General features: G+C 38.5%; 1 protein-coding gene across 1 annotated transcript in view; it reads right to left on the reverse strand.

The window, feature by feature from the left end:
• The window catches only part of LOC139734596 (uncharacterized), a 42325-nt gene extending 19493 nt beyond the window's left edge, over positions 1-22832 (reverse strand). The window contains exons 1-5 of the mRNA XM_071645381.1: positions 22779-22832; positions 7596-7914; positions 5700-5878; positions 4958-5065; positions 4503-4596 (exon numbers count right to left, since the gene is read on the reverse strand). Of these exons, the coding sequence (XP_071501482.1) occupies positions 4503-4596; positions 4958-5065; positions 5700-5878; positions 7596-7914; positions 22779-22832 (754 nt within the window). The remainder of the gene's footprint in view (positions 1-4502; positions 4597-4957; positions 5066-5699; positions 5879-7595; positions 7915-22778) is intronic.
• Between the last annotated feature and the right edge of the window lie 1913 nt (positions 22833-24745).

The raw sequence follows: 24745 nt of genomic DNA on the forward strand, positions 1-24745 counted from the left end.
TCTCCCCGCGGCACATGTAAAGAGAGTCTTGCAGAACTTCAGCGATCCGTGTGTAAATTGAATCGCGATCATATGGTAGTCATAGGTGGTGATTTCAATCTACCTGGGTGGGACTGGATTGGATTTTCTTACTGTTGTTATATAACGAGGGAACAACGTCATTTTTCGGTGGCTGAAACTTCCAATCTTTAGCAAAACACCCTGTTGATAACATAATGGAATCTGACTTTGGAGCAACAGCTAAGTTTGAAAGGCATCAAACATTTACATTTTTTTCGCCTGCGGATTTGTTCAACAATGATTGAAAGAAATCCCGCGGCAAATTATCAGTTTTTACTCTCACTAAAACAGTTTATTGCTAACGTTCGTCTCCAGTTTTAATAGGCATAAGTTTGTAAAGTGACCACAAAGTGTTCATTAAACTTCAAGATATTTGTTTTTGCGCCATGTGATACTTGAACAATGTAATAAAATATTTTGCAAGAGCTTACTTATGTCTGCCGATACATCTACTGTAGTTTGTTTTTTGCGTTTTATATTTTTACTTCTACATTATGTCGTGATCAGGCCTTGTGAGATAAATAGGCTCCTACGAAACCTGAATGTGAGAAAATGATATTGAACAAGTGAAAAATTGGCGGTTTGCTTCGATTATGTCTCCTTCACTTCTTTACACTTAACAGTTTAAAAAATGAAAAATAATGACAATATACTAGTCTGGACGTGAGCGGAATTCGTTTGTGTAAGAGTGTGTATGTGAGAGTATGTATATCTGCGTATATGTTTATACCAAAAGTGGGTTTGTGTGTGTGTGTGTGTGTGTGTGTGTGTGTGTGTGTGTGTTCGTGTGATAACTTCATTGGGCGAAACAACGTAGGATTATACTGTTTAAGGGCTTTGCAGCATTATTGGAACCCCCTTATAATAATAGACAATAATAATAATAATGATAATGATAATTATAAGAATGATAATAATACTGAATAATAAAAATAATTTCCCATAGGCCTACTAGGCTCTTAGCTGGTTTATTATTTCTCTGCACACAGACAGATTACGCCACTGCACTTTCAAGAATCAAACTCAGAATAATGAGAGTGCTCTAATCGCTTTAAAACATAATTCAATCAACATTCTTCAAATCTGCAATTTGGATTTGAAAATTCAATAAATAAAGTTTGCTCTGGCTAGGTTATCATTCAAAACCTCTTCATACGTTTACATCTGACAAAATCGCTCTCATTACTTCTGACATTTTACTTCTGCCATTTTTACCTCTGCCATTATTACCTCTGCCACTTTTACCTCTGCCATTTCTACCGCTGCCATTTTTACCCCTGCTATTTTTACCCCTGCCATTTTTACCCCTGCCATTGTTACCCCTGCCATTTTTACCTCTGCCATTTTTACCTCTGTCATTTTTACCTCTGCCATTTTTACCCCTGCCATTTTTACCTCTGCCATTTTTACCTCTGCCATTTTTACCCCTGCCATTTTTACCCCTGCCGTTTTTACCTTTGCCATTTTTACATCTGCCATTTTTACCGCTGCCATTTTTACCTGGCACCGACGAAAACATGAAGATGTCACATTCAATTGTATTACAATTGAATTGTTTTCCTATTCCACAGATCAAGAGAAATTACTCACGTGTCTCCACCTTTGACCTCTGAGGACTGTGACAGGACAATGACCTCAAAATATCAGAATATGTTATGTATAGTCAATAGTCAATTTATACCCAATGTACAATCATGCATTATGCTATTAGCATGTATGCTATTAGCATTTATGCTATATAGAAGAATCTTGTCGTTCGATGGAACATTGGTCATTACCCTGTGCATTATATCCAACTTTGACCTCAGGACAATGAGAGGTCACTGACCTTCCAGAATATCGGAATTTGTGAAGGCTTACCTGTATTGATGTTTGGCTTCATTGGCTTAATTGTAAATGCTTCATGTACAAATCCGCCTTGACGTTTTGATCAAAGTATGTATGCATATTCCACAGAGCATTGGTTTATAGTAACAGGTCTCTGCAATGTGAGAGGTTAATTACTTCAGAAATAAAGCTTTAAGTGTCATGAGTGATGGCAGTGACCTCAAATATAAATTTTTATGTTAGGGTTAGTTATGCAGACTAGCAAATATAAGCAAATATGGCCATTATCTCCGCACTCGTGGAAAACAAGACCCACGAGACTAGGATATACATTAGAGCGTTTAATTTATTCTCTGTAGGTCTCATAAACATTTTTCCCCATGTGTCAGACTGATTATGGGACTGGTTTGCTTATAGTGTCAAGCTCATGGGCAATATTTGCATAGTTTCCAGCTAGTGGGCCTGTATTGGCCAATGTCAAGCTTGTGGGTTGTTACAGTGTCATTCATCGCAATCATACTGTAACAACCCACAAGCACAGTCCTCAGAGGTCAATGGTTGAGACACGTGAGTAATTTCTCTTGCTCTGTGGAATAGGAAAACAATTCAATTGTAATACAAATGAATATGACATCTTAATCATGTTTATCATCAACCAATTGCACCAAATATCAATGTTCTGATATTTTGAGGTCATTGACCTCATCATAGGTCATCTGAGGTCATCAGAGGTCAAAGGTAGAAACCTGACTTGAAATGCTCTGTGGACATTGAGGCAATTCCACTTACAAAAATTAGTTTTTAGTACATAATTACCGTGTTTCAGTAATGAGTGACGCATTAAAATATCAATTTTCTGACATTTTGAGGTCATTGCCCTCTGGAGGTCATCAGAGGTCAAAAGTAGAATCCTGTCAGGGCTCTGTGGAACATGAGGACAATTCCACTGTAACAAAAATTACTTTTAATACACTATTACCGTGGTAATCATTAACCAAAGATGCAAAATACCAATTTTATGACATTTTGAGGTCGTTGACCTCTGGAGGTCATCAGAGGTCAAAGGTAGAAACCTGTCAAGGCTCTGCTGAACATGAAGACAATTTCACTGTGACAAAAATTAGGTTTCAGTACATCATTACTGTGTTTATCATTAATTAATGATGCAAAATATCAATTTTCTTACATTTTGAGGTCATTGACCTCTGGAGGTCATCAGAGGTCAATTCAGACTTACCTCCCGATCTTAAAATTAATCTTATAGCATGTACTAACAATGGTGAAAGTTTCATGCTTCAGTCAAATTTTGCACAATTGAATTCTTCGGCTTAACTGCTCTACTAAAAGTGTTGTAACTATGAAAATCAGTGGGTACTAGTATTGTGAGGGACTTCTCATTGGAGGGCGCTGTTCGTGTTGTGCAATCACTCATCCGCCTGCATTATTCTTGTCATATTTAAAGGTCCATATCTCTGTGATTTAAGTCCCAATCAAAGCTATTTTTTCAGAGACCGTTGAAAATATATTGTGGATTATTTTGGGAAAATTTCCATTTATTTTCTTGTATTTTGTTTATTCCATAGCTTTTAAAATATATTTTGCTTAATTCAATTTCTGAAGAAAAAGTGAAAAAAATAACATTTTGACCCTCAAAAATGACCTTTAATTTCCAAGAATCACAAAGAGTGATATATCATTGTGTAGGAAATTTTATGCACTTTAATATGATATCATTTACATGAGATTTGGGTGTTTCCATGAAGAGTTATAAGCATTTATATGAGAATCCATTATTTTCATTGAGCGTTACCATGGAAACGGCTCTGGAGGCCACACCCACCACTAAGAAAAAAAACAACAAGTGGATTCTGATCACTGGTCGTCGGGCCTATTCAGAAAACATCATTTCAAATTGTCCCTAATGGGGGGGAGGGGGGTCCCACACTGGCCCATGGACTAATAGTAGTTATCACCACATAATTCACGGACAAGAGTAACTTGCGTCAATAATCAATCATGATGACGTAATAATAAGCAAAAGAGAAATCAACATCATCCCAGAGCAATCAGTCACAGTAAAATGCCGTCAAACGCGACCGACGCTGATTGTGGGATGATTGCACAGACGTTGTGGTCATAAAGAATTCATAGCTTTAAGAAAATATGAAAAGCAACCAAAAAATAATCCAAACTTATCTACGTATTGAAATTGTACATTGAAATATCATTTCCATGTCACTATTGCTCTTTCTAAAAAAAGAAAGAAATAACAATGTCTTGTATATACTTTGAACGCATTTTATTTTAATGTACGTTAACACTCCTCTGCAGTCTAGACAATTTTAGTTGATTATAAAGTTTAAAAATGTATTAAGTAAAATTTTATACGGATATAGAGTGACAGAACAAGAAAAATGATTTATGCCTGAACTGAATGTACTCAAATGCAAACAAGGATATCACATTCATAGTTTCAAAAGTAAAGAATGCAGGTTGGACGTATACATTGGGTATTTTGTCAGATCATGAGTGAGCATCCGAAGATTGCTATTCGTTCATCGCATTGAATCTCGTGTTTGTCACTATACTCCTTGGTGTTCAATGATAATACTAACCTGACAGGTTGACTCTCCTGAGGTTGGTATTGTCTAGGAGCATCTCTCCGATGGCCTTGGCTCCTTTTGTTCCAATTTTGTTCTCGGCAAGATTCTGAAAAACAACGCGAAATCCAAGTAAAAACAAAACTACACAACTTGCAAAATGAAAACACCATCATTAAGACCTACAAGCTTGCCGCTCTCACCCATGTGGGGAAAGTAACAATCAACTACATTGAAAGGCACGTTTTATCCTTCTTTTTGCCTTCATTGAAAACGAAATCCGCGAATGTTGCATTTATACTGCATGAGTACATGACGCACAATATTGACAATTGTTTCGCTATTACAAACACAATTCACTATCGTTTGGAGACGCACTGTTCATTATACTCGTATTTTTTTTTATGCAGCGCTGTCTGATGATAGTAGAAAACTTTTGAAGGAGAAAAGCTAATGCAAATTATACTTACGAGGTCGTTGATATAGCAGTTTTCCTTCAACATATCGGCAATGTAGACTCCGCCATCCCCTTCGATCCAGTTGTCTTCAAGATCCAGAGTTAATACCGTCGTGTTCGTCTACAAGCAAGAAGAACATTATGATAAGAAACTCGTCACTGACAAGATGACGAGATGTCGTGAGCGATACTGTTGCAGCGTTGATGTCTGACGGTTTCTTGTACTCAATAACGCGAATCGTTGGATTTGCGCACTGTCTTCTTTTTCTCTGTCTTTTCCCTCCCCCCCCCCCCAGCACTTGACTTTCAAGGCCAGGTTATCATGCCTCATGTCCACATTTGACAACAGCAGCCCAAAACAAAAACTGCCAGCATTAACAGACGGGAGGAATAGAATAGCATATCACTGTTTGGTTGCCATATATTCGTAGGTCTTGGTAAATTCTTGAATTGCACTTATCAGTCATAACATCCATTTCGACATGTTGAAATGAATGGTGATAAGATACTTCAGGATGAAGCATGTCCCTAAGATTGTCAGCGAGGTAAGTGGGACAATTCTGAGAAAGTGAAAAAGAAAAAGAAAAAGAAAAAAAATGTTTGTTTGTGGTTGTTTTTGACGGCGAAAAAAATAACGGGACGCTGAAAGTGTGCAGTCTACTCAGAGGAAATCACATTAACCCAGAAAATGTTGATGCTATAGCGAAAAAAGACAATAACAGTAAAGACAACGACGACAACGCGGTTCCAATTACCACAAGTGCTACGGCGATGGCTTTAGCCCCCTGCGGTCCCAGACCGTGGTGTTTCATGGAGATCCTCGGTGACGTCATGTGGCGTAAGAAGTGTGATGCTGGCACCACGCCGATATCCCGGCATGCTTGGACGTATGTCTTCCGGCCGGTCGGGTCGTACTCTTCCGTCGCATCTTTCTCTGATTGAGATCAGATGGGATAAGAAAAAATGTTTATCAGCATTTGACAGGTACAGTGATAATGTACGTAATTCTATAAAAGTCATGATGCGCATGTGATATCACGCAGTATGTATTTTGTCACCTATACACGTATACATTCCATTCTTTGTCATTATCAACCAATGTATCTTAACAAAGAATACCAACGCTATACAGCTCAAATATGTCCACTATTTTCTCTTTCCAGTATAGACAGCACAAAGCGCTTGACAGAAAACCTTGAGAAAACCAATCACTACCTCCTGACATGTAAAAAAAAAGAAAAAATCAATCAAGGCATAATGATTGACGCAACATGAGCTAATTTTGATGAGCTTTAAAGCCGCTATTTCCATAATTATCTTCACCACAAACTGACGGGGGGGGGGGGGGGGGGGGGGACAAAACTTCACATCATATCTAATCTATAAAGGAGATGTATTTTTGTTTAGCCATATTAAAAGGGTGAATATCACATAGGCCCTACATAGGAATCTTATCACATAATACAGAGTCTCAAATATTGTCATGTATGTTTTAGAAGGGCAATGTCACTTGTGAGTTACAAAGACCGATTGAGAGAACGAGTGGGTCATTAAGACGAGATTTACATAATATCGAACAACTACACTCTGCATTGATCGTATACGCATTTATACAACCTGTAATAACACATGCATATGCATGGTAGCAGGTTTCTTTCCTGCCGTTGATAGATTGAGGCGGGTAAGACTCTTTCCTTGGTTACTATGTTTACGACCTTCATGGTTCAAATTGTATCGTATGTAATGGGCGATAAATTAGGAAATGAGCATTCATTTCAATGACCTTTGGACTAATTAGCGGCTTGACGATTCGTTATCTGTTTGTCTGCGCTTCGGAGGGAACGCTAGATACAATTGCATTTTACGGCACACTAATCGCGTTCTCTGACAATATTACTAGAAGAGCGATGTCTTCTATACTATACCACATAACATTATCATATAGTATGTGACAGCAGCGGAGAATTTGAATGTACTGAAGATTACTACTCGTTATCATCGTAATGTATTAGCGTTCTTGTATTAGATATCAAAGACCTATTCAAAAATTGGTATACTCCTTCGAAAATAAAGGATATACGAGGTATCGTGTAATGGCACCATGAACAGGAAGGAGTGCATGACTTCCGCTGATCCTTCGCGTCCTAGTCATTAAATATTGAACTTTCAAAAATAAAAGAGTGTTTTGTTGGTACGTATAGGTTTTTTTTTTTGTTGGACATTTGACTCCTTCCTCGTAACATGATACATGCAAGGAATTGATTGAAATGAAATAAACTAAAAGCAAAAGGAGCAGAGTAATCCACACAGCGTTAAACAAAATAAATTTACAATGCTGAAACGAAACTGAATCCAACGAAAAGAGAGTAAAATTCAACACAGTTACAAAATGATGTATTAACGAAAATTATCGAACGGACTCATGTCAGATACACCCTCTCTCCCCTAAATATGGAATTGAATACTTGGTAAACAGAATAATGTACATGTTTATCGTATATATCCCCGTTTATTGACTCACCAACATTTTCTTTAGAAGAAATAAAGACAAAACTTGAAGAAACCATAAACGCCTTACAGATTCCCGGACGGTTCTGTTGTTTCAAAGTTTTTTCCAAGTGTAAAATGGCTGTCGGGCCTGAAATACTTACCGTCGATCTCCAGATCGGTGTCCCAGCCACTATCGCTCTGATCAGAATCGTCATCGCGACCCTGTTTGTTGCTCCTACTGACACTGCTGTTAGCGACGGACGAGCTGTCTGCCGTCGAACCGACACCGGACTCGTCCCCGCCACCGCCGCCCATCTCTTTCGATCGACGTCGGTCCATGGTCAAATGAGCCGTAGCCAGCACCGGTGCTCCACCGGACCCTTTGCGGACGCTGACCTGCTCGCCCACGGTGTCGGGTCGCCCGTTTCCCTCGCCGACGTCATCCGCGTGTTTGTCACCGTTCAAAGGGTCATCGTGATCCTGTTTACGTGCGAGGAATGGGAGAGACATGAATTGCAGGTGGATTGATACAACATAATGAAGACCCGGTGTCTTTGGCTGCGTTAGCTAAGTACTTCGTCATTTCCTTTCTTCACAATAACTGGTCCACAAAAACATTGAATATTCGTTTCTATATCCTGTACAGATGAGAAAAATCTAGAATTCGTAGGGTTTCGTTTAGCATGAAGTATTTGTGCCATAATATTTCGAAATTCTGGGTTGAGATCAAATCTGGTCTGCGCAATTAACTCCCATGGTTCACAGATTTTTTTTTTCTTACTCCCCCTCCACCCCCCCCCCCCCTTCAAAAAAAAATGGGGCGAGGCAGGACGAGAACGTTTGCTCTCCCTTAGAGAGAGAGAGAGGGAGAGAGAGAGAGAGTAAAAGACAGAGAAAGAAAGACAGACAGACAGACAGAGGGGGAGAAAGAATGAAGGAGAAAGATTGGAAACTAACTTTATTTTTCAATCATTATGATAATGTCAATCTATAGACTTAATGATATGATAATGTCAATCCATTACTATTATAGGACAGTGCCTGGAAAACATCATGCGGTCTGCAGTAATGTCGTGGCATCTATATACGTTGGTATAATGTCTCAATCCATTAGCCTAACGAGAATGCTTCAACGGACCATGTGTATAGAGCAGCTTGAGTATAGGCCACCCTTGGTCTCGCGTGTAGAAGACCTGTGCATATTGTATGAAGCAAATTTCCAGCGATGTTGACAGGCAAATATTTCGACAGTTTCTCGCCGCTGTTTGATGCATTTGAAGCAGTGCTGTACGTTAATGAAGAACGATTTATTTCATCAAGTGTCACCCTTTCCAAATCATTCAATTATCGTGGCCGTCACGAGATTCCCTTTTTAATAAGTCACACTAAAGTGGATGCTAACGCAATTCCACAGCATGCAGTTTTCTATATACCTTCGTGGATTATTTATAGTTATCGCATGCATCGCCGGGGGTTGACATGTTCATGGTTGTTTGTTTTTGTCCCCATCAGGATCCATTGTCAAGGTTGCTGGTTTTTAACAGGATTGATTGCTCAACTACGGATGCGCAATACTTTAATTACATACGTACTCATTGCTCTATGCAAGAGGAGCTAATCGTCAAAATACGATTATCTTCATTACGAGATACTTTTTATAAAAGCACAAGGTTTGTAGCATCTCTTTTGTTCATCTTTCAAGCGACATTTCCGTTCAATAAATTGCAAACGCGTGTTCGGAAAGCGATAAAATAATAGATTTTGGAGTTTAGTTGATAGCCATTGCGTTTCTCTTCACTAGATTCCACTGAGCATGAAATCATCTCGAGTTCCTTGAGAGCCACTCGAAAGACGATTTTTCGTTCGTTGGTTGCTTAGCAACACTCTACTCTTGTGCAAAGCAGGGCTTGTTTTGATAGCGTTTTATATGTATACTATGGCATCTTGATTCCGATGACTTAAGTCTGATTGCACGTACAATATTGTCTGTAATTGATATACATTATGAACTCATGAATCATCGTCTTGTCGACAGCACTTTAGTGGCGGACGATGTGTACGATTGTCTCCGGTATCCCAGGCTTATGATTATCGAGTTAAGTGATAAATTGTCACAATTTGTGGTGAAATCGAATTGTCGCATAATCCATACGAGGTAGTAAGACCCCCAAACCAATGACATTATTTTGTGAAGTCATCTATAATTTATCCTTGGCCAGTCCGCTGTACAGCAAAAGTCGACGGCATGTTGTATCTTGTGTTCTCTGCGCGGTTACAGCCGACCATAATGTATGCCCGAGGATACGCTTTGACAACTTGCAACATAAACACAATGAAAAGAAAGACAGTGATGCATGACCGATCAATACATTCCAACAATATGTTATGAAAACATGCTATTCATTTTCTCATTGACATATTGACAAAACACCTTTGTACATGGGCCTACCTGTAGCACAATGCAGCATCATGGCCGTAGGGTCCCATTGCACAATACTTATACTGTAAGGATAGGATACGGGAACACGTCCGGTGCAGTTTAGTTTGATATCAATACTGTACACGTCTTTTCGGCGGTCTGTTTGCGTTTACGAATCTGCTGTTATTTTGTCGCCTCAAATATACGTATTAAACTCATCTTGGAAAAAAAAACATAGCAATAACAATAATAGTTTTCCAATATAAGTCACGTGTCTCGTATTTGGCGTGATACCCTGAGAAACAACCTTTAACACAGAATCTCACAAAATATGTAGCAAGTACTTATCATCTTAAGAAATCACCTCGGCGCGCCTTTCTGCTCCCGGTAAACAAATTCCAAAGGTTTGTTGTCTGCAAATTTAGCTAGTGGTAATCTTGTTTAATAACAATATAAGAAAAAAAAATAACTCCAAAAGGTCATTTGTCAAAACTGCATCAAAGTGAAACAGCGGCAATGTGTTTACATAAGCCCAAAGCTCGACACAGATGGACTGCGAATGGCACCGTGTATCATGTGTGTTATTAGACCAATTCCTTTGATCAGCGCCTATTATTAATGACTTAGGACCGTCAAAAATGACCTCTAGAATCTGTTATGATCTGGGATACTGTTGACAAATCTCCCTTGGTTTCATTTTAATTTCTTGGTATTGCCCGTAATCAAATTTGGAAGCTCTGAGATTGGGTCTGTTTAGCTATTATTGTAATTTGCTAGTCATCCCAAGTTAAAAAAAAAAGTAATATGATTAAAAGAAGGCGGCCTATTTGAATCAGACGCCTGCAATATCACTCTCGATAATGTTCACTTGCTGTCAGTCGTACATTGTATGGACGTTACGCCTGCAAGTAAGGCATATTAAATATATGACGCATGCAGAGAATGAATAGAAACATGAAATGACTATACAGAAACACGAAGCACGACCAGTCTAATCTCTGTCTTTGAATTTCTATGCGCGATGCTAATCTCATTATCCAAATGAAATCCACTGACCTCGGCCTTTGCACACGTATAGGTCGTAGATGATGGGGAAAGGCAATCAATGACATTACTTATTGCCGTTCGCGTGGTTTATAGAACAGGTTATTACGATGGGAATTGCAGCCAACACGGTACTTTGATTCAGTGACATGCAATACATTTCCCTGTGTGATTTGCAAGTCTCTCTTTCTTGCACACAAAGTAACAAAAACAATCCTTTCTCTTACATTTGTTTTTAATTATTACATCGGGTTTTTTATCATGATATATTGCGTTAGCACGCATTTCTATTTGTCTTTTACAAAGCATAATTAGTTGTTAACTACCAATCTTGATTAAAGTATACAAATCATGTAATGCGCCTACCAAAAAAAAAAAATCAACGCGCTCTCCTTTAAAGGGACTGTACAGTACTGGTTGAGGTAGGGATTCATGTTTTAAACATTCCTAAGTGAGATAATGAAAAGCCTCTTATGAAATATGAAAGAGCATGTAATTTTAAGAAGGATTCAACGTTTTTCTGATGAAAATTGGTTTTCAAATGGCTGAGATATCCAAAAAAGTGCTAATAATAAAAGGCGACATGCCCCAACTTTATTAGTATCTCTTTGTTTCACTTTGTTTGTGGATATCTCAGCCATTTCAAACCGATTTTCATCGAATAAACTTTTGATACCCCTTAGATCTGCATGCTCTTTGACATCTCATAGAGTGGTTTCTGAATATCTCACAAAACGTTAAAAGCTAAATCTTCACCTCGACCGGAACTGTACACACCCTTTAAAGCCAACAGAAGATGATACTTATTCTGTTTTTCTTCGTCAGAATTTGAAAAAACAACATTTACAGTCAAAAGGAAAGAAAAATTAAAAATTCAAATCTTAAGTATTGAAAGGGACTGCGTGTGGCAAGGGTTACTACCATACTCATACATGAATTCTTCGTGTGCCTTGACTGTTACAGGAGCACTTTAAGGAGAAGAAAATGTGTTATAATGACAGCAATCGTCGAGAACTGGACAGTGGTATCCGCCTCTTTATTGATTGGTTAAAAACCCAGTGCTTGACGAGGAAACATCGTCAACAATACAGAGAGTATTTGCTCCGATGTATCGTTTACTCAGGAAAATGACAATTGAACGCGCCACAATAGCCGCTCTGAGCAAATAGTGCTTTGATTGTTAGCCGCAAGTAACGTCTTGTCCTGGTTACTTTCGGCATACATGTTTTTCTCATGTCACTCGCTGACACCGGAACACTCTCTCTATCATCATTTCCCCCATCGCAGCACATTTGCAATTACACAGTACAAGTAATGCGCTTAAGGACAAATTAAAAGTAAACGCTGACATGCAAACGTAGGGCCTACATGTCCACTTACTTATCAAGAGTATAAAATAATGATAACCAGTGTTAGATGATACTTTTCTGAATCAGGAATGTAGCACATTTTTGGCTGTGTTGAAAACGAATGTCGTACACCCCCCCCCCCCCCCCCGCGATCTTGCGCCTTACGTGAGATAAAGATGTCAGTATAATTCGTAGAGAGATCATTACTTTGCAGAAAGACATAACAATGATATTCATAAAACGCATGGAAAGCAGTTTATCACAAGTAAAATGACTGCGTTGAAAAGCTCAATCTCCAACATGTCCAAGGCAAAAATCCTGTACCATGTGTTTCTCTTTACTCATACCTGCTACAATACTGAGATTAACTTTGGATGTGGGTCGGTTAGCCATTTGATATTGATTGAGTGTGTGGATGATAATTTCCCTAACAAGCTACAGTAACTACAGCTCTCCGATTTATCGCTTCTTACTAAATACACAAGTTCAATACGTACTGTACCCAGTTTGCGATTGTTGTTGCTATAATGTTGGGCAAGCTGCAGATAGCTATTTGGATATCAGGAGCAACTTTTACTATATACAGGTATGCACGTATGGAATTCAAATTTCAAACAAACCAATTTATTGTAACTGTAAACGTCTATAGGCATCGTTCATACAATTAGTGGTTCAAAAACCAGACGATACGTTCAAGGCAGAGCCCCGATCGGTCTCATTATCTCAATATCGATTTCGCCTTTTGTATCGCGATGCTCTCTCTCTATAGTCGATACACCGGCGAGGCCACGAGTAGCTGGAGGAATTCGTGACAACGAGAAGAAAAGAGCCGGAGACAGCAAGACAGACGGTATGGTGGAAACAATACACTGGTTCCTTTAATGAGACAGCGGGAATTGAATGCTGAGGCAGAGTGGTCCATGGAGTTAATTTCGAGGTGAGCTTATTGTTTGTTTTGCATACAACCAGCGACCATGGATCTATAACACATCAATAGCAGCCGATGAAGTTGTAGTTCACGTACAGAGCACTCAGCGAATGTTACCGAGAGCAAAACAGCGTTGTTTCAAAAGCCAAAAGCGGCCTCGGATCGAGACAAATGAAATCAGCACAAAGTCATGATAATAATAACAAGAATAATGATAATGATAATGATAATAATAATGATAATAATAATAATAATAATGATAATAATACCTCTACTTTAATGATATCACTACTACTAATAGTAATAACAACAATATAATATACAAATAGTGAATGGTCACGAGTGCAATGGTACGAGATTTCGCACGAGGTGAAAGATAGAGGCGCTCTATTCAACGAGGCGAAGCCGAGTTGAATAGTGCGCCTCATCTTTCACCGAGTGCGAAATCTTGTTCCATTGCACGAGTAAAGACCATACACTATTTGATTTATACAACGTCCAAGTAGATCTTTTTGGTCTAAGTAGGTCTAGAAGTCTATATATGTATGAAAAATATAGCCATACTTACATGTGGATCCACTGCGATTCTCTTTCTGGCTTGTGCAATCAGTGTAGATACAGGTCACTTACACTAGCACTACACGTAGGCCTACGTACGCGCATGCATGTACCGCACAAGTACACTGCGCTAGCTGCATGCGATCCTCAATATGCAACACACAGTACACGCAGTACCGTAGGTTGCGTACAATTTCTCGAACCGTGGAATAGAACGAAAAAATCGAACCAAGTTGCACGCAAAAATAGAACCAAAATTGCACGGCGCGTTGAATGGAGTACTTATTGAATATCACGTCACCAACAATCCTCCAATCAAATTACAAGGATCTACTTGGACGTTGTATAATAGGGGCTATTCGTTTTAATGCCCTTTACCACTTTATTTGATGAATGCTCAAAGGGCAGAAGATGGTCTTTCAGAAAAATCTATTGGATAATATCAACATATATAATTATGCTACTTCTATCACTCTCTTTCTCTCTCTCTCTCTCTCTCTCTCTCTCTTTATCTATGTATATAGATAGATAATCTTCTCCTCCTCTATGTCTCTACGAGATATATTCCACGTACGAATATAGTTGACAACAATAATGGCAACACACAGCAAATGGGTGAAAATGATGACGATAAAATTTTTGATAACTTGATATAAAAGCACTCATCATGCTCATGGAACAAACCTCCAAGGTCAGAAAGGAACGCCATAGAACTGTGCACTAATCATTAGACAAAGCAACAAATCAAGACAAGTTAAAATAAAACAAAAACCAAACAAGAATACATATCCTCTATTTCCTGTTTCTTTTACTACAATGGACCTTTTTTAAAGTTGTATTATAATTCGGTCATAACTTCTTGAGTAATAATTACTGACTGCAAACAGAACAAACAAACAATAGACCAAACGGGTCTAGGGCAATTACCCCGGACCCTTCCCCTGGCCATAATCCTAATCCTAATCCTGAACCTAACCCTAACCCATACCCTAATCTTTACTCTAACCTTACCACCAACCAGTATTAAGCCGGGGTGTAATTGCCCTGAATGCTGGGGGTAATTGCCCGGGTACGGACCAAACGCCGGCGACAACCTCCCTGACCATATAGGAAACTGTGACAACGCCAAATAATTTTCAATTTGATAGACACTGACTTATGATATATGAGCATCACTATCATAACAAGAGTGTGACAATAGAGGATATAAGCAATCTAACATACAATGTAACCTATTACCAACATAATAACGCATAAGCCAGAGGAATAATGTGATCCAATTTCCTAGTCATTAACTATTAAACGATACTGCCTCACGGTTATGTAACTAGACACAATGAAGCCCTAAAAGAATAACATCATTACCAAGATGGTGCAAATTCTAAAAGGAATGAAAAACAGAACATGCAAATCTGCGAACGACATCACAAAGCATGTAAACCTTCCTCTCTGCTCTGTTCCAGTTTAACCATTTTCGTGGCTTAATCAATTTTAATGCGTTTGTACCAATTAGATTAATTTCGTCGGCCGCTGAAGTGCTCTTTTTTTTAGGGGGGATGTTTTGTTTCGTGTTTTGTAGGGAAGTGATTGGTGTAATTGATGATCGAGAGCGGTGGATCTACTAAGCCATTTAAACAGATATTCACGAAGCTTGTCCCCACCGCCCTTTTTCCTCCTCCTCCTCCCCATTCCCACCCCTTAGTGATCTTATAGGATTGTTATCTGCCAAATTATATTTTGATGAAAATCTGTCACGGGGTTTTCAAGATGAAGCTGAAAATGTAATAAGTTTATACGCAGAACGCACGACGGGCGGCGAAAGCCAGACGGTAAAGATCGCACTATAGCTCACCTGAGCCTTTTCTCATCAGGTGAGTTATCACTGTCGGGATTTTTACAGAATGCATTTTCCCCTCACGCTGTTGCATCCTTCCCACCCTTTAAAGCACAAGTCACCCGTAACAGGTCATTCATCGTTCCGTTTCTATCAATATCTACCCTCCCATCCATTTACCTTCTGAATTATTCATGACTCCCTTCTATACTTCAGTGAGTGCTGAACACACGTCGGCCTACGTCACAATACCCACCGGAAAATTGTCGAACCGTCATCGATCACTATGACAGCACTCTGTCATGCAGTATCAATGGTTTGTAATCATTTCCTGCGGTCAAGCAGCTACAAATATAACATAGTATTTAACCCCTAAAACACGACAACTATTGACATTGGACTTTAGGAATAAGAAATACATGTATCCTCGCATCTGTTTTGCCTAGTAACTATATAAAAGGGTCGGAAATGATTATTTTCGCGTCACTTGACAAGATTTGGACTCTGAGATCTATCAAAAATAATATGAAAGCAATTATGTGCACATTTCAAAAGTGTGGTAGGACGAGATGAAAATTTTGGACCATTGGCTGGTCATGACGATGACACTTTATTACTTAACATGAACAGTGAAGCGATTTGTCATTGCAACCTTCTGATGTCACAGAGTCAAAGGATGTTGTTTAAGATAAAATGATCGCATTCACACTAATTTACCTCCATTTTCTCAAATTCACAGAATCTGTATATCAAAGAATGGTCCGCTACAGCGATTTAAGTCATGCATAACTACATGTACCATATGGAAATTATAACGGCAAAGGTTTAAAGGGGATGGCTAGTAACTGATCAGTGGGAATCAGTGGGAATGCCGGAGGATGATTGTTCCAATCCCTGTGGGATTCATTTAAGAACTATACGTGTACATTATATATCTATTGTTGTGTGAAAATTATTTGCTCCAGAATGGTCTCCTATTCAAGTACATGTAATGTGCAGTTTAATGTTTCCAGGTTAGCGTGTCTGGTCAGTGACGGGGCATTAATCTGCACATTACTTGAATATGAGACCGTTCTGAAGCAAATAATTTTCACACAACTGTAGATATATAATGTACTCTTAAATGAATCCCACGAGGATTGGAACAATCATCCCTCAGCATTCCCACTGATTCCCACTGATCGGTTACTATAGCCATCCCCTTTAACATGTTGTATTTTTCGAAAACACGAAGAACCACCGATTTTTGCACATAGTGACATTTTCCTCTTTAAAAAAAATACACTCCAGTCTACCAAACACAATCAGTGATCACATAAAATACACCGGCTTATGCCAAATTTTATCACATCAAAACTAAACTTGGTTGCCCTATTCATAGCACGTTTAACAGTTAAGAAACAGTCTACCAAACTTCGCCGCAAAATACGTGATTGATGTTGCGCTTGTATACTATAGCATGTATTTGCCACAAATGGCGGCTATACCCATTTTATGCGATGGTGCTCTTACGAACAATATAATTTATACGACAATTCTCAGGTCTGTATAACTGGGTTTTAGAAAGTCATGTGTTTGACGACTTATTGCTAATTCGTGTTTATTTTGCATAATCAACTAATCTATTCACTTGCCACATTTAATTCAAATCTGCGGTGACCTTCAAACGTTTGCCTTTAATTTTCGTTATCAAACACTGTATCTGGGGTAATGAGAGTTTTTTTTTTATTTAATTTTTGCACATAGTGACATTTTCCTCTTTAAAAAATACACGCCAGTCTACCAAACACAATCAGTGATCACATAAAATACACCGGCTTATGCCAAATTTTATTACATCAAAACTAAACTTGGTTGCCCTATTCATAGCACGTTTAACAGTTCAAGAAACAGTCTACCAAACTTCGCCGCAAAATACGTGATTGATGTTACGCTTGTATACTATAGCATGTATTTGCCACAAATGGCGGCTATACCCATTTTATGCGATGGTGCTCTTACGAACAATATAAGTTATACGACAATTCTCAGGTCTGTATAACTGGGTTTTAGAAAGTCATGTGTTTGACGACTTATTGCTAATTCGTGTTTATTTTGCATAATCAACTAATCTATTCACTTGCCACATTTAATTCAAATCTGCGGTGACCTTCAAACGTTTGCCTTTAATTTTCGTTATCAAACACTGTATCTGGGGTAATGAGAGTTTTTTTTTTTTAAATTTAATTTTTGCACATAGTGACATTTTCCTCTTAAAAAAATACACGCCAGTCTACCAAACACAATCAGTGATCACATAAAATACACCGGCTTATGCCAAATTTTATCACATCAAAACTAAACTTGGTTGCCCTATTCATAGCACGTTTAACAGTTCAAGAAACAGTCTACCAAACTTCGCCGCAAAATACGTGATTGGTGTTACGCTTGTATACTATAGCATGTATTTGCCACAAATGGCGGCTATACCCATTTTATGCGATGGTGCTCTTACGAACAATATAATTTATACGACAATTCTCAGGTCTGTACAACTGTGTTTTAGAAAGTCATGTGTTTGACGACTTATTGCTAATTCGTGTTTATTTTGCATAATCCACTAATTTATTCACTTGCCACATTTAATTCAAATCTGCGGTGACCTTCAAACGTTTGCCTTTAATTTTCGTTATCAAACACTGTATCTGGGGTAATGAGAGCTTTTTTTTTAATTTAATTTTTGCACATAGTGACATTTTCCTCTTAAAAAAATACACGCCAGTCTACCAAACACAATCAGTGATCACATAAAATACACCGGCTTATGCCAAATTTTATTACATCAAAACTAAACTTGGTTGCCCTATTCATAGCACGTTTAACAGTTCAAGAAACAGTCTACCAAACTTCGCCGCAAAATAGGGCCCTACGTGATTGGTGTTACACTTGTATACTATAGCATGTATTTCCCACAAATGGCGGCTATACCCATTTTATGCGATGGTGCTCTTACGAACAATATAATTTATACGACAATTCTCAGGTCTGTACAACTGGGTTTTAGAAAGTCATGTGTTTGACGACTTATTGCTAATTCGTGTTTATTTTGCATAATCCACTAATTTATTCACTTGCCACATTTAATTCAAATCTGCGGTGACCTTCAAACGTTTGCCTTTAATTTTCGTTATCAAACACTGTATCTGGGGTAATGAGAGCTCCTTGGAAAGCAATGAAACCTCACTCTCATAGTCTCAACAACCTCACAATAAATACATTAAACTAGTCTTAAAAGAAAGAGTACAATTCACGACGGCAAAGTTTCAACCATACATTATAAGAAGACAATGATAGTAATGGCGTAAAATACAAGAATTACAGACCTGTATAATAGACAAAGCAGGAGCCCAGAAGAGCCATCCCTCAATAATATCGATTGTCCTTACTAAACGTATGCTTCGCGAGGACGACTGAGCAATGAAACTTGACATTGTAAAATGATAATTATGGGATGCAGAAATTTGCACTATAGCATCAGTGATTCAACGGCTGAATGCCCATGACGCTCTGCGAGGACAAGAGATAAGGAAATGTGGAGCTTACGAAAACTATACACAATGACCATGAAAAAACCCAAGCTGCGATTTATATCCTTAAATCAAGCATGGCTAAACAGATCACCTCAAAAGGAGCGCTTGATACCAATTAATGAAGCACAATAGCATGTTCTTTAGCGTCGGGATATCTAAACGATGTTCAGTAAACACAGTCCCTTAACACACACTTCACGACAACTTAACGCACACGACAACAACAAAGAACAATAACGTGAACTTGCATTAAATTCGTCATTCAAATGACACTGAGTATCAAGTCCTAAACAAAACAGAAGGTCATGCTTCTCTTAAAGGGGACCTCCGGAAGATTTTCAGACTTTTATATTTGAACAACTATAAATAAGTTATAATGAGTACAGAGTCCCAGAATTTATAGTGACTGGGATGAGGAATAATAATGTTTTCAAAATTGATAACAAATTGCAATTAACAAGGATGATGACATGGCAGCCTCACCATAAGAATGCATGAGTTGGGGCTCAAGGAAGCAGAACAAAAGCAGAAGGTTTGCATACTGTAGATTCTACACAGGTGAACTTGTTAAGCAAGCGGAATTGTAATGAAATTACACTGCTACATAGTACTAGTATATTACTGAAATAATTATGTGACGCTGCTATGTCAACACTGTTCAGTGTAATTTGTTTAAGATTTTCAGATTATTGTTGTCTCTGCTCAAGGGCCACAATAAATTCCACAAGTCTATAAATGGACTTGGCTGTTGATTTACGTACTACATGATGTAAAATTATGAAAATCGTCTGGTATGTCCCTTTAATACGACTCCAATGACTGATTCATCGATATCCACATGATGATCGTCAATTGAAATTGTGTGAATGCTCGCAACGACCTTGACACCGCGTCAGGCCATTCGAGGTATGTAATGTATATACGACGACGTAAGCAGTGTCACTAATAATTACAATTACACTCTGGGCTCTTTAAAAGCACACAAAATGTCATCATGATGATAGAGTGTAGGCCCTTTAAATATCACAGCAGAACATACAATCTTATCAATGGACTATTGACATACATGTAGATCGATCAAATCGGCTGGGAAAGAAAAGAACCCTAACCGTATCTGTAATAATCATCAAATCCAGTGTCGAAAAAAGCGTGAGAATTGCCTGCTAGAATAATGATGTCATACATTGAAACAGTAACTGACAAGGATAACATGTCATGAAATGAACCTCGAATAACGATTGATTGTTCAATTGCCACATATTTATCTGCAGCTCATTGAGAGCTTCCCAAAACCTACTAAAATCAGCTATAAGAAATAATAATTAATAAACATATCATATATATAAAAATAAATGAGATGAAGAAACAAAAACAAACAAAAATGAAAACGGAATGAGATGGCAGTGGTGTATAATAATTGTCATTGGTATCTTGAATAGCACTTGATTAGACCTTTAGGTACTACTAAGTCATTTACTTCTTTGAAAAAAGTGACCCGTCGAGTTTTCATGCTCAAAACTGAGATATACGGACAAGATATTTCCAGGGCCCCGTTTCATAACAAGTTGATAGTAAAGTTGTTACAAGCTATTGCAATCCTTGCATCTGATTGGCTGAGAGCTAATTTATCATACTAGTAGAATGTGGCAATTGCCACTGATAACAAGTTTTATGAAACGGGGCCCAGATGTCTTTTTTAAAGTGTAGGTTGTCTATGCTCTTCACATACACTATCACCACCTCAGGTACAAGACACAGCAATTTAATATCATGATAATCATGCCCTGTTATTTGCCCGTCTCTCTATCACAGTATACTGGCAGTTAATGTTTTCTGCCTCCGCCGGACGATCCGTCATCCAAATTTTGAGCAAATGCGATATGAAGGACTTAATCGCAAAATGAGTGAAATCCATTCGTGTTGATTTGAGATATTATATCTGTGTACTGTTTCACTTTGTCGTTTCTTTCCCTTATGTACCAGTAATTCGTATCTTGCACATGGTTGCGCCTTGAGCATATAATTATGTATTAGATGGATTTTGCGTCTTATAAATCCGATATCATCGTTATTAAAATCATTATCAAAGTTGCTGAAAACTAAAAACAATAAAGACATGTGGGATGCTTTCAATCATAATACAAGAATATCCTTATATAGTAACACGTGCATGAGGAATCACAGCAGAGGTTTTTATTTTGCTCTATCTGATGTGGACTCACGTGAAAATGTTAAAGAATGGCATTTAATCAGTTTGCAATCCAACTCGTCGTAACACTCTTTTATACGCAATTCCTCGAACTTCGTAGTACACGTGTATCACATATTAAATTGTGCGTTTGTGTGTGTGTGTACACGAACCAATCAGGGTAGCCAGGCTTGCAACACCATACATATACTTTGTCTAAATTGCATGTTAGTTTATGGTTGTAATCAATGCACTCTTTCGCAAAAATCACACAGAACCAGCAAATTTTATTCTCAGACCGACTGTTATAATGAAGCTTTACATACGTATTTCGTTTTACTTTTACTCTTTATTTTCATCAGTCGGCGCATGGAGTGGAAGTGCGTCTTCTAGGGTTTCTGCAGCGTCGAGTCAATCTATACTTTAGGTCAAGAGTCAAATTCAGAAGGTGTATGAGGTCAATTGTGAGTGACAGATGTACAGTGAGAATGGAATCAAATATCTATTGCATTGTAACCTTCTACAAATTTGCTACGATATAGGCCTCATTCTCTTCGATAAAGAGGTTATTACAATTTTACAATCACATAATGTCAGAAAAAAGAAAAAAAGAAAAAAGAAAGAACAATGTACTTGTCCGCAATAAAATGATAGATTTTATGATAACTCATTATGATTACAGATGCCATTGCTTACGTCTTTTTTTTTAAATTAAAAGTCGTTCGGTGTCATTCATTGATCGATGTCTTAATCAAGGTATAGTTTGTACATTACCCTTCAAGCGGATAAGACGGGAGTTAATCGAGTATACATAGGCATAATGTGCCATTGCTATTTCTTCTACACATTGATATTTTCGATAATCGCAATTGCTACTTCGGATCCTTAATGTACACGTACTACTTCAACCCAAAGTCAATATAACTGCCAATTTGTCAATATTATAACATAAGATTTTGAATTTGCCAAAATCTATCATTGTGTTTATTTCCGCCTGTGTCCGTCTTGGGTATTCTAACGTCGTACAAAATATTTTAGTAGATTTGTATCTAGGTAACGCTAAGCAGGGATAGGATGTCTGGGAAACCAGAGCCTTTTCGAGTTCGGACAAAGCACGTAATAGTTCTCTTCACAAAGTGCTCACGGGAAATTACAGAGGAATAGGAATTCTGAAAAGGATTGTTTTCTTCTCCTTCTTCTTCTTCTATGCCCCATAATACCCCACTGCGAGGAAAAGTGGCGGCAGAACAGAACTTGATGTTCAAAGGAACACGCTCTTAACTCCTCTCATCAGATTAGACGGGAGCTCAGCAAACACAACGGGTTGTTACGAGCAAACAAGCATACCGACGGAGGGCTGGTGGCTGCATTGTGATGCCCGGCGCAAAGGGCGTACACACCGGCGGGTCTCCCCCTTCACAGGATACCAACTACAGGTGAGCTGTTACGACTTACCTCTGACGGGACCCCGACGGCCTCGTCTCCCTGTTCAGCGGCTGTCCTCTCCATCTGAACAAAAATTATAGTATCCTTTCACTAATTCCTGATCAACACTTCTTAGATTGGTAGTTTTCGTCTCGGTGGGAGAAATGATATGAGAAATATAACGGAAGCGATAAAGCGACACTGCTCTCTCGCAGGTGTTATTGTCAAGATCCGTCTCTATCAACTGCACCAGCAAAGAAGCCTGTCACTCGCTCTCGGGGCCCTTTTTTTACGACCCCAATTTACAGTCCCCGCTGAAGCGTGCAACGTCTCTACTTCCTATTCAATGAAAAGCAATTGATCATTCCTCATGTCATAGTCACACCGTGCCGACCAAATTGCTCCAGCGAGACGCAGGTCCATGGTCTACGGCTTCATGAAGAGCGGAAACGCGTATTTACGATTGGGTAATCCATAGAAGTCGTTTTGTGCTTCGGTATACCCAAATACAGCAGTAAATTCATGCACACATGTAGCCGATATATATTTGCGATCAGATAGATAGATCCCTACTTACTTGAGCCACAAGAGACAAAAACTTTGGGCTACCATGCGTAACCACTATATTGAATAGGGCGCCTAACGCTTTGTGCGTACTAAAACGCGCACGTTGTTCACGGCTATTGGTTCCCCTAGCAACCGGTCGCTGTATTGTAACCACCAGTCATTATACCAAGAACCTCCTTGCTCATACCCGTACCCGGATCCATAAGCGTAGTTACAGTGACACCGAATTTGGGTTCATATGCACAATTTAAGCCTGCTTTTTGAGAAGTGAACAGTAGATATGGTGTTAACACTATACAGTGTGGATATTAGTACACATGCTGACACAAAGTAACGTTCTTCGTTCTCTGCACAGTTCCCTCATTCTCTCCCAGGTCGAGTTATACACGGAGGTTTGTACCAAAAATTTGACATCCAGTCACATCAAACCTTTCTTTATGATAAAGGTACTGGGTGTTCAAATCTAGTGTCAAAATGTCCACTCTATATTTTCTTCAAGGAAATAAAGTTTACGAATCCGATACTTTTCCGATTGGGATGATTGTATAAGATGTTGATACAATATGAAAACTATTAAAACTTATCTCTCGCTATCTGACAAAGAACAAAGAAAGATTCATTCTTGGACTGTGTATAATTACAACGTTAATAACGATTGAAGTGATAATGATAATAACAATGATAATGATAGCAAATATAAAGAAATGAAATGTATTAATTATGCTCTTGAAACTGTTAGTTGCTGATCATCACGCTTGTAATGCTGCGGCTAAAGTGGACTGACATTTATGATTAGTTTAAAAGGGAAGTATCCGTTTAGGTAGCTGGTTTTCTTTTTTGTTTGATTTCCTATAGTCTGCATTTAACCTTTATTAATTTTCATGAAAGAATGGCACCTTCCTGTGTAAAACAACAACAACACAAAAACAACAACAAACAAACAAAAAGTTAAATGCATCAAACGATGACACTAGGAGCTATAAACTTCACAAAATGATGCTTGCGCCCCCATCGAGAAGGGACAGGAAATTAGAAGCTTAGACAGTAAGAGGATAATTGGTTATCTCAACATGTGGGGAGACCAATGCCTAACCGATTCGGATATATTCTTCAGGAATGCCCGTATAGCGAATTGTGTGTACAGCTGTTTCACTGTATTTGGTAGAGGAACACACAGAGCCGAAGAATGTCGACTGGAGTCGAACGTTACCGATGAGCGTATGCTTTGAATCGATGCACAACTGCTGACGGGGAATTCTATTTTTCGAATGTCCTCCGATGTTGGGCAGCAAAAAACTATAAAGATCAATTTGAGAGGTCTATGTCCGGCCAACCATCTCTTCCCTTTTTTCTTTTCTCGACTCCTCCCCCAATTTCTCATTTCCTTTTAAATTCAGTTGTTATTTACAAAAAGAATTAATTAAAAAGTT

Source organism: Diadema antillarum, unplaced genomic scaffold, assembly GCF_040938485.1.
Source record: "Diadema antillarum isolate AM-2024a unplaced genomic scaffold, OU_Dant_1.0 seq00000533_RagTag, whole genome shotgun sequence".
NCBI classification, from domain to species: domain Eukaryota; kingdom Metazoa; phylum Echinodermata; class Echinoidea; order Diadematoida; family Diadematidae; genus Diadema; species Diadema antillarum.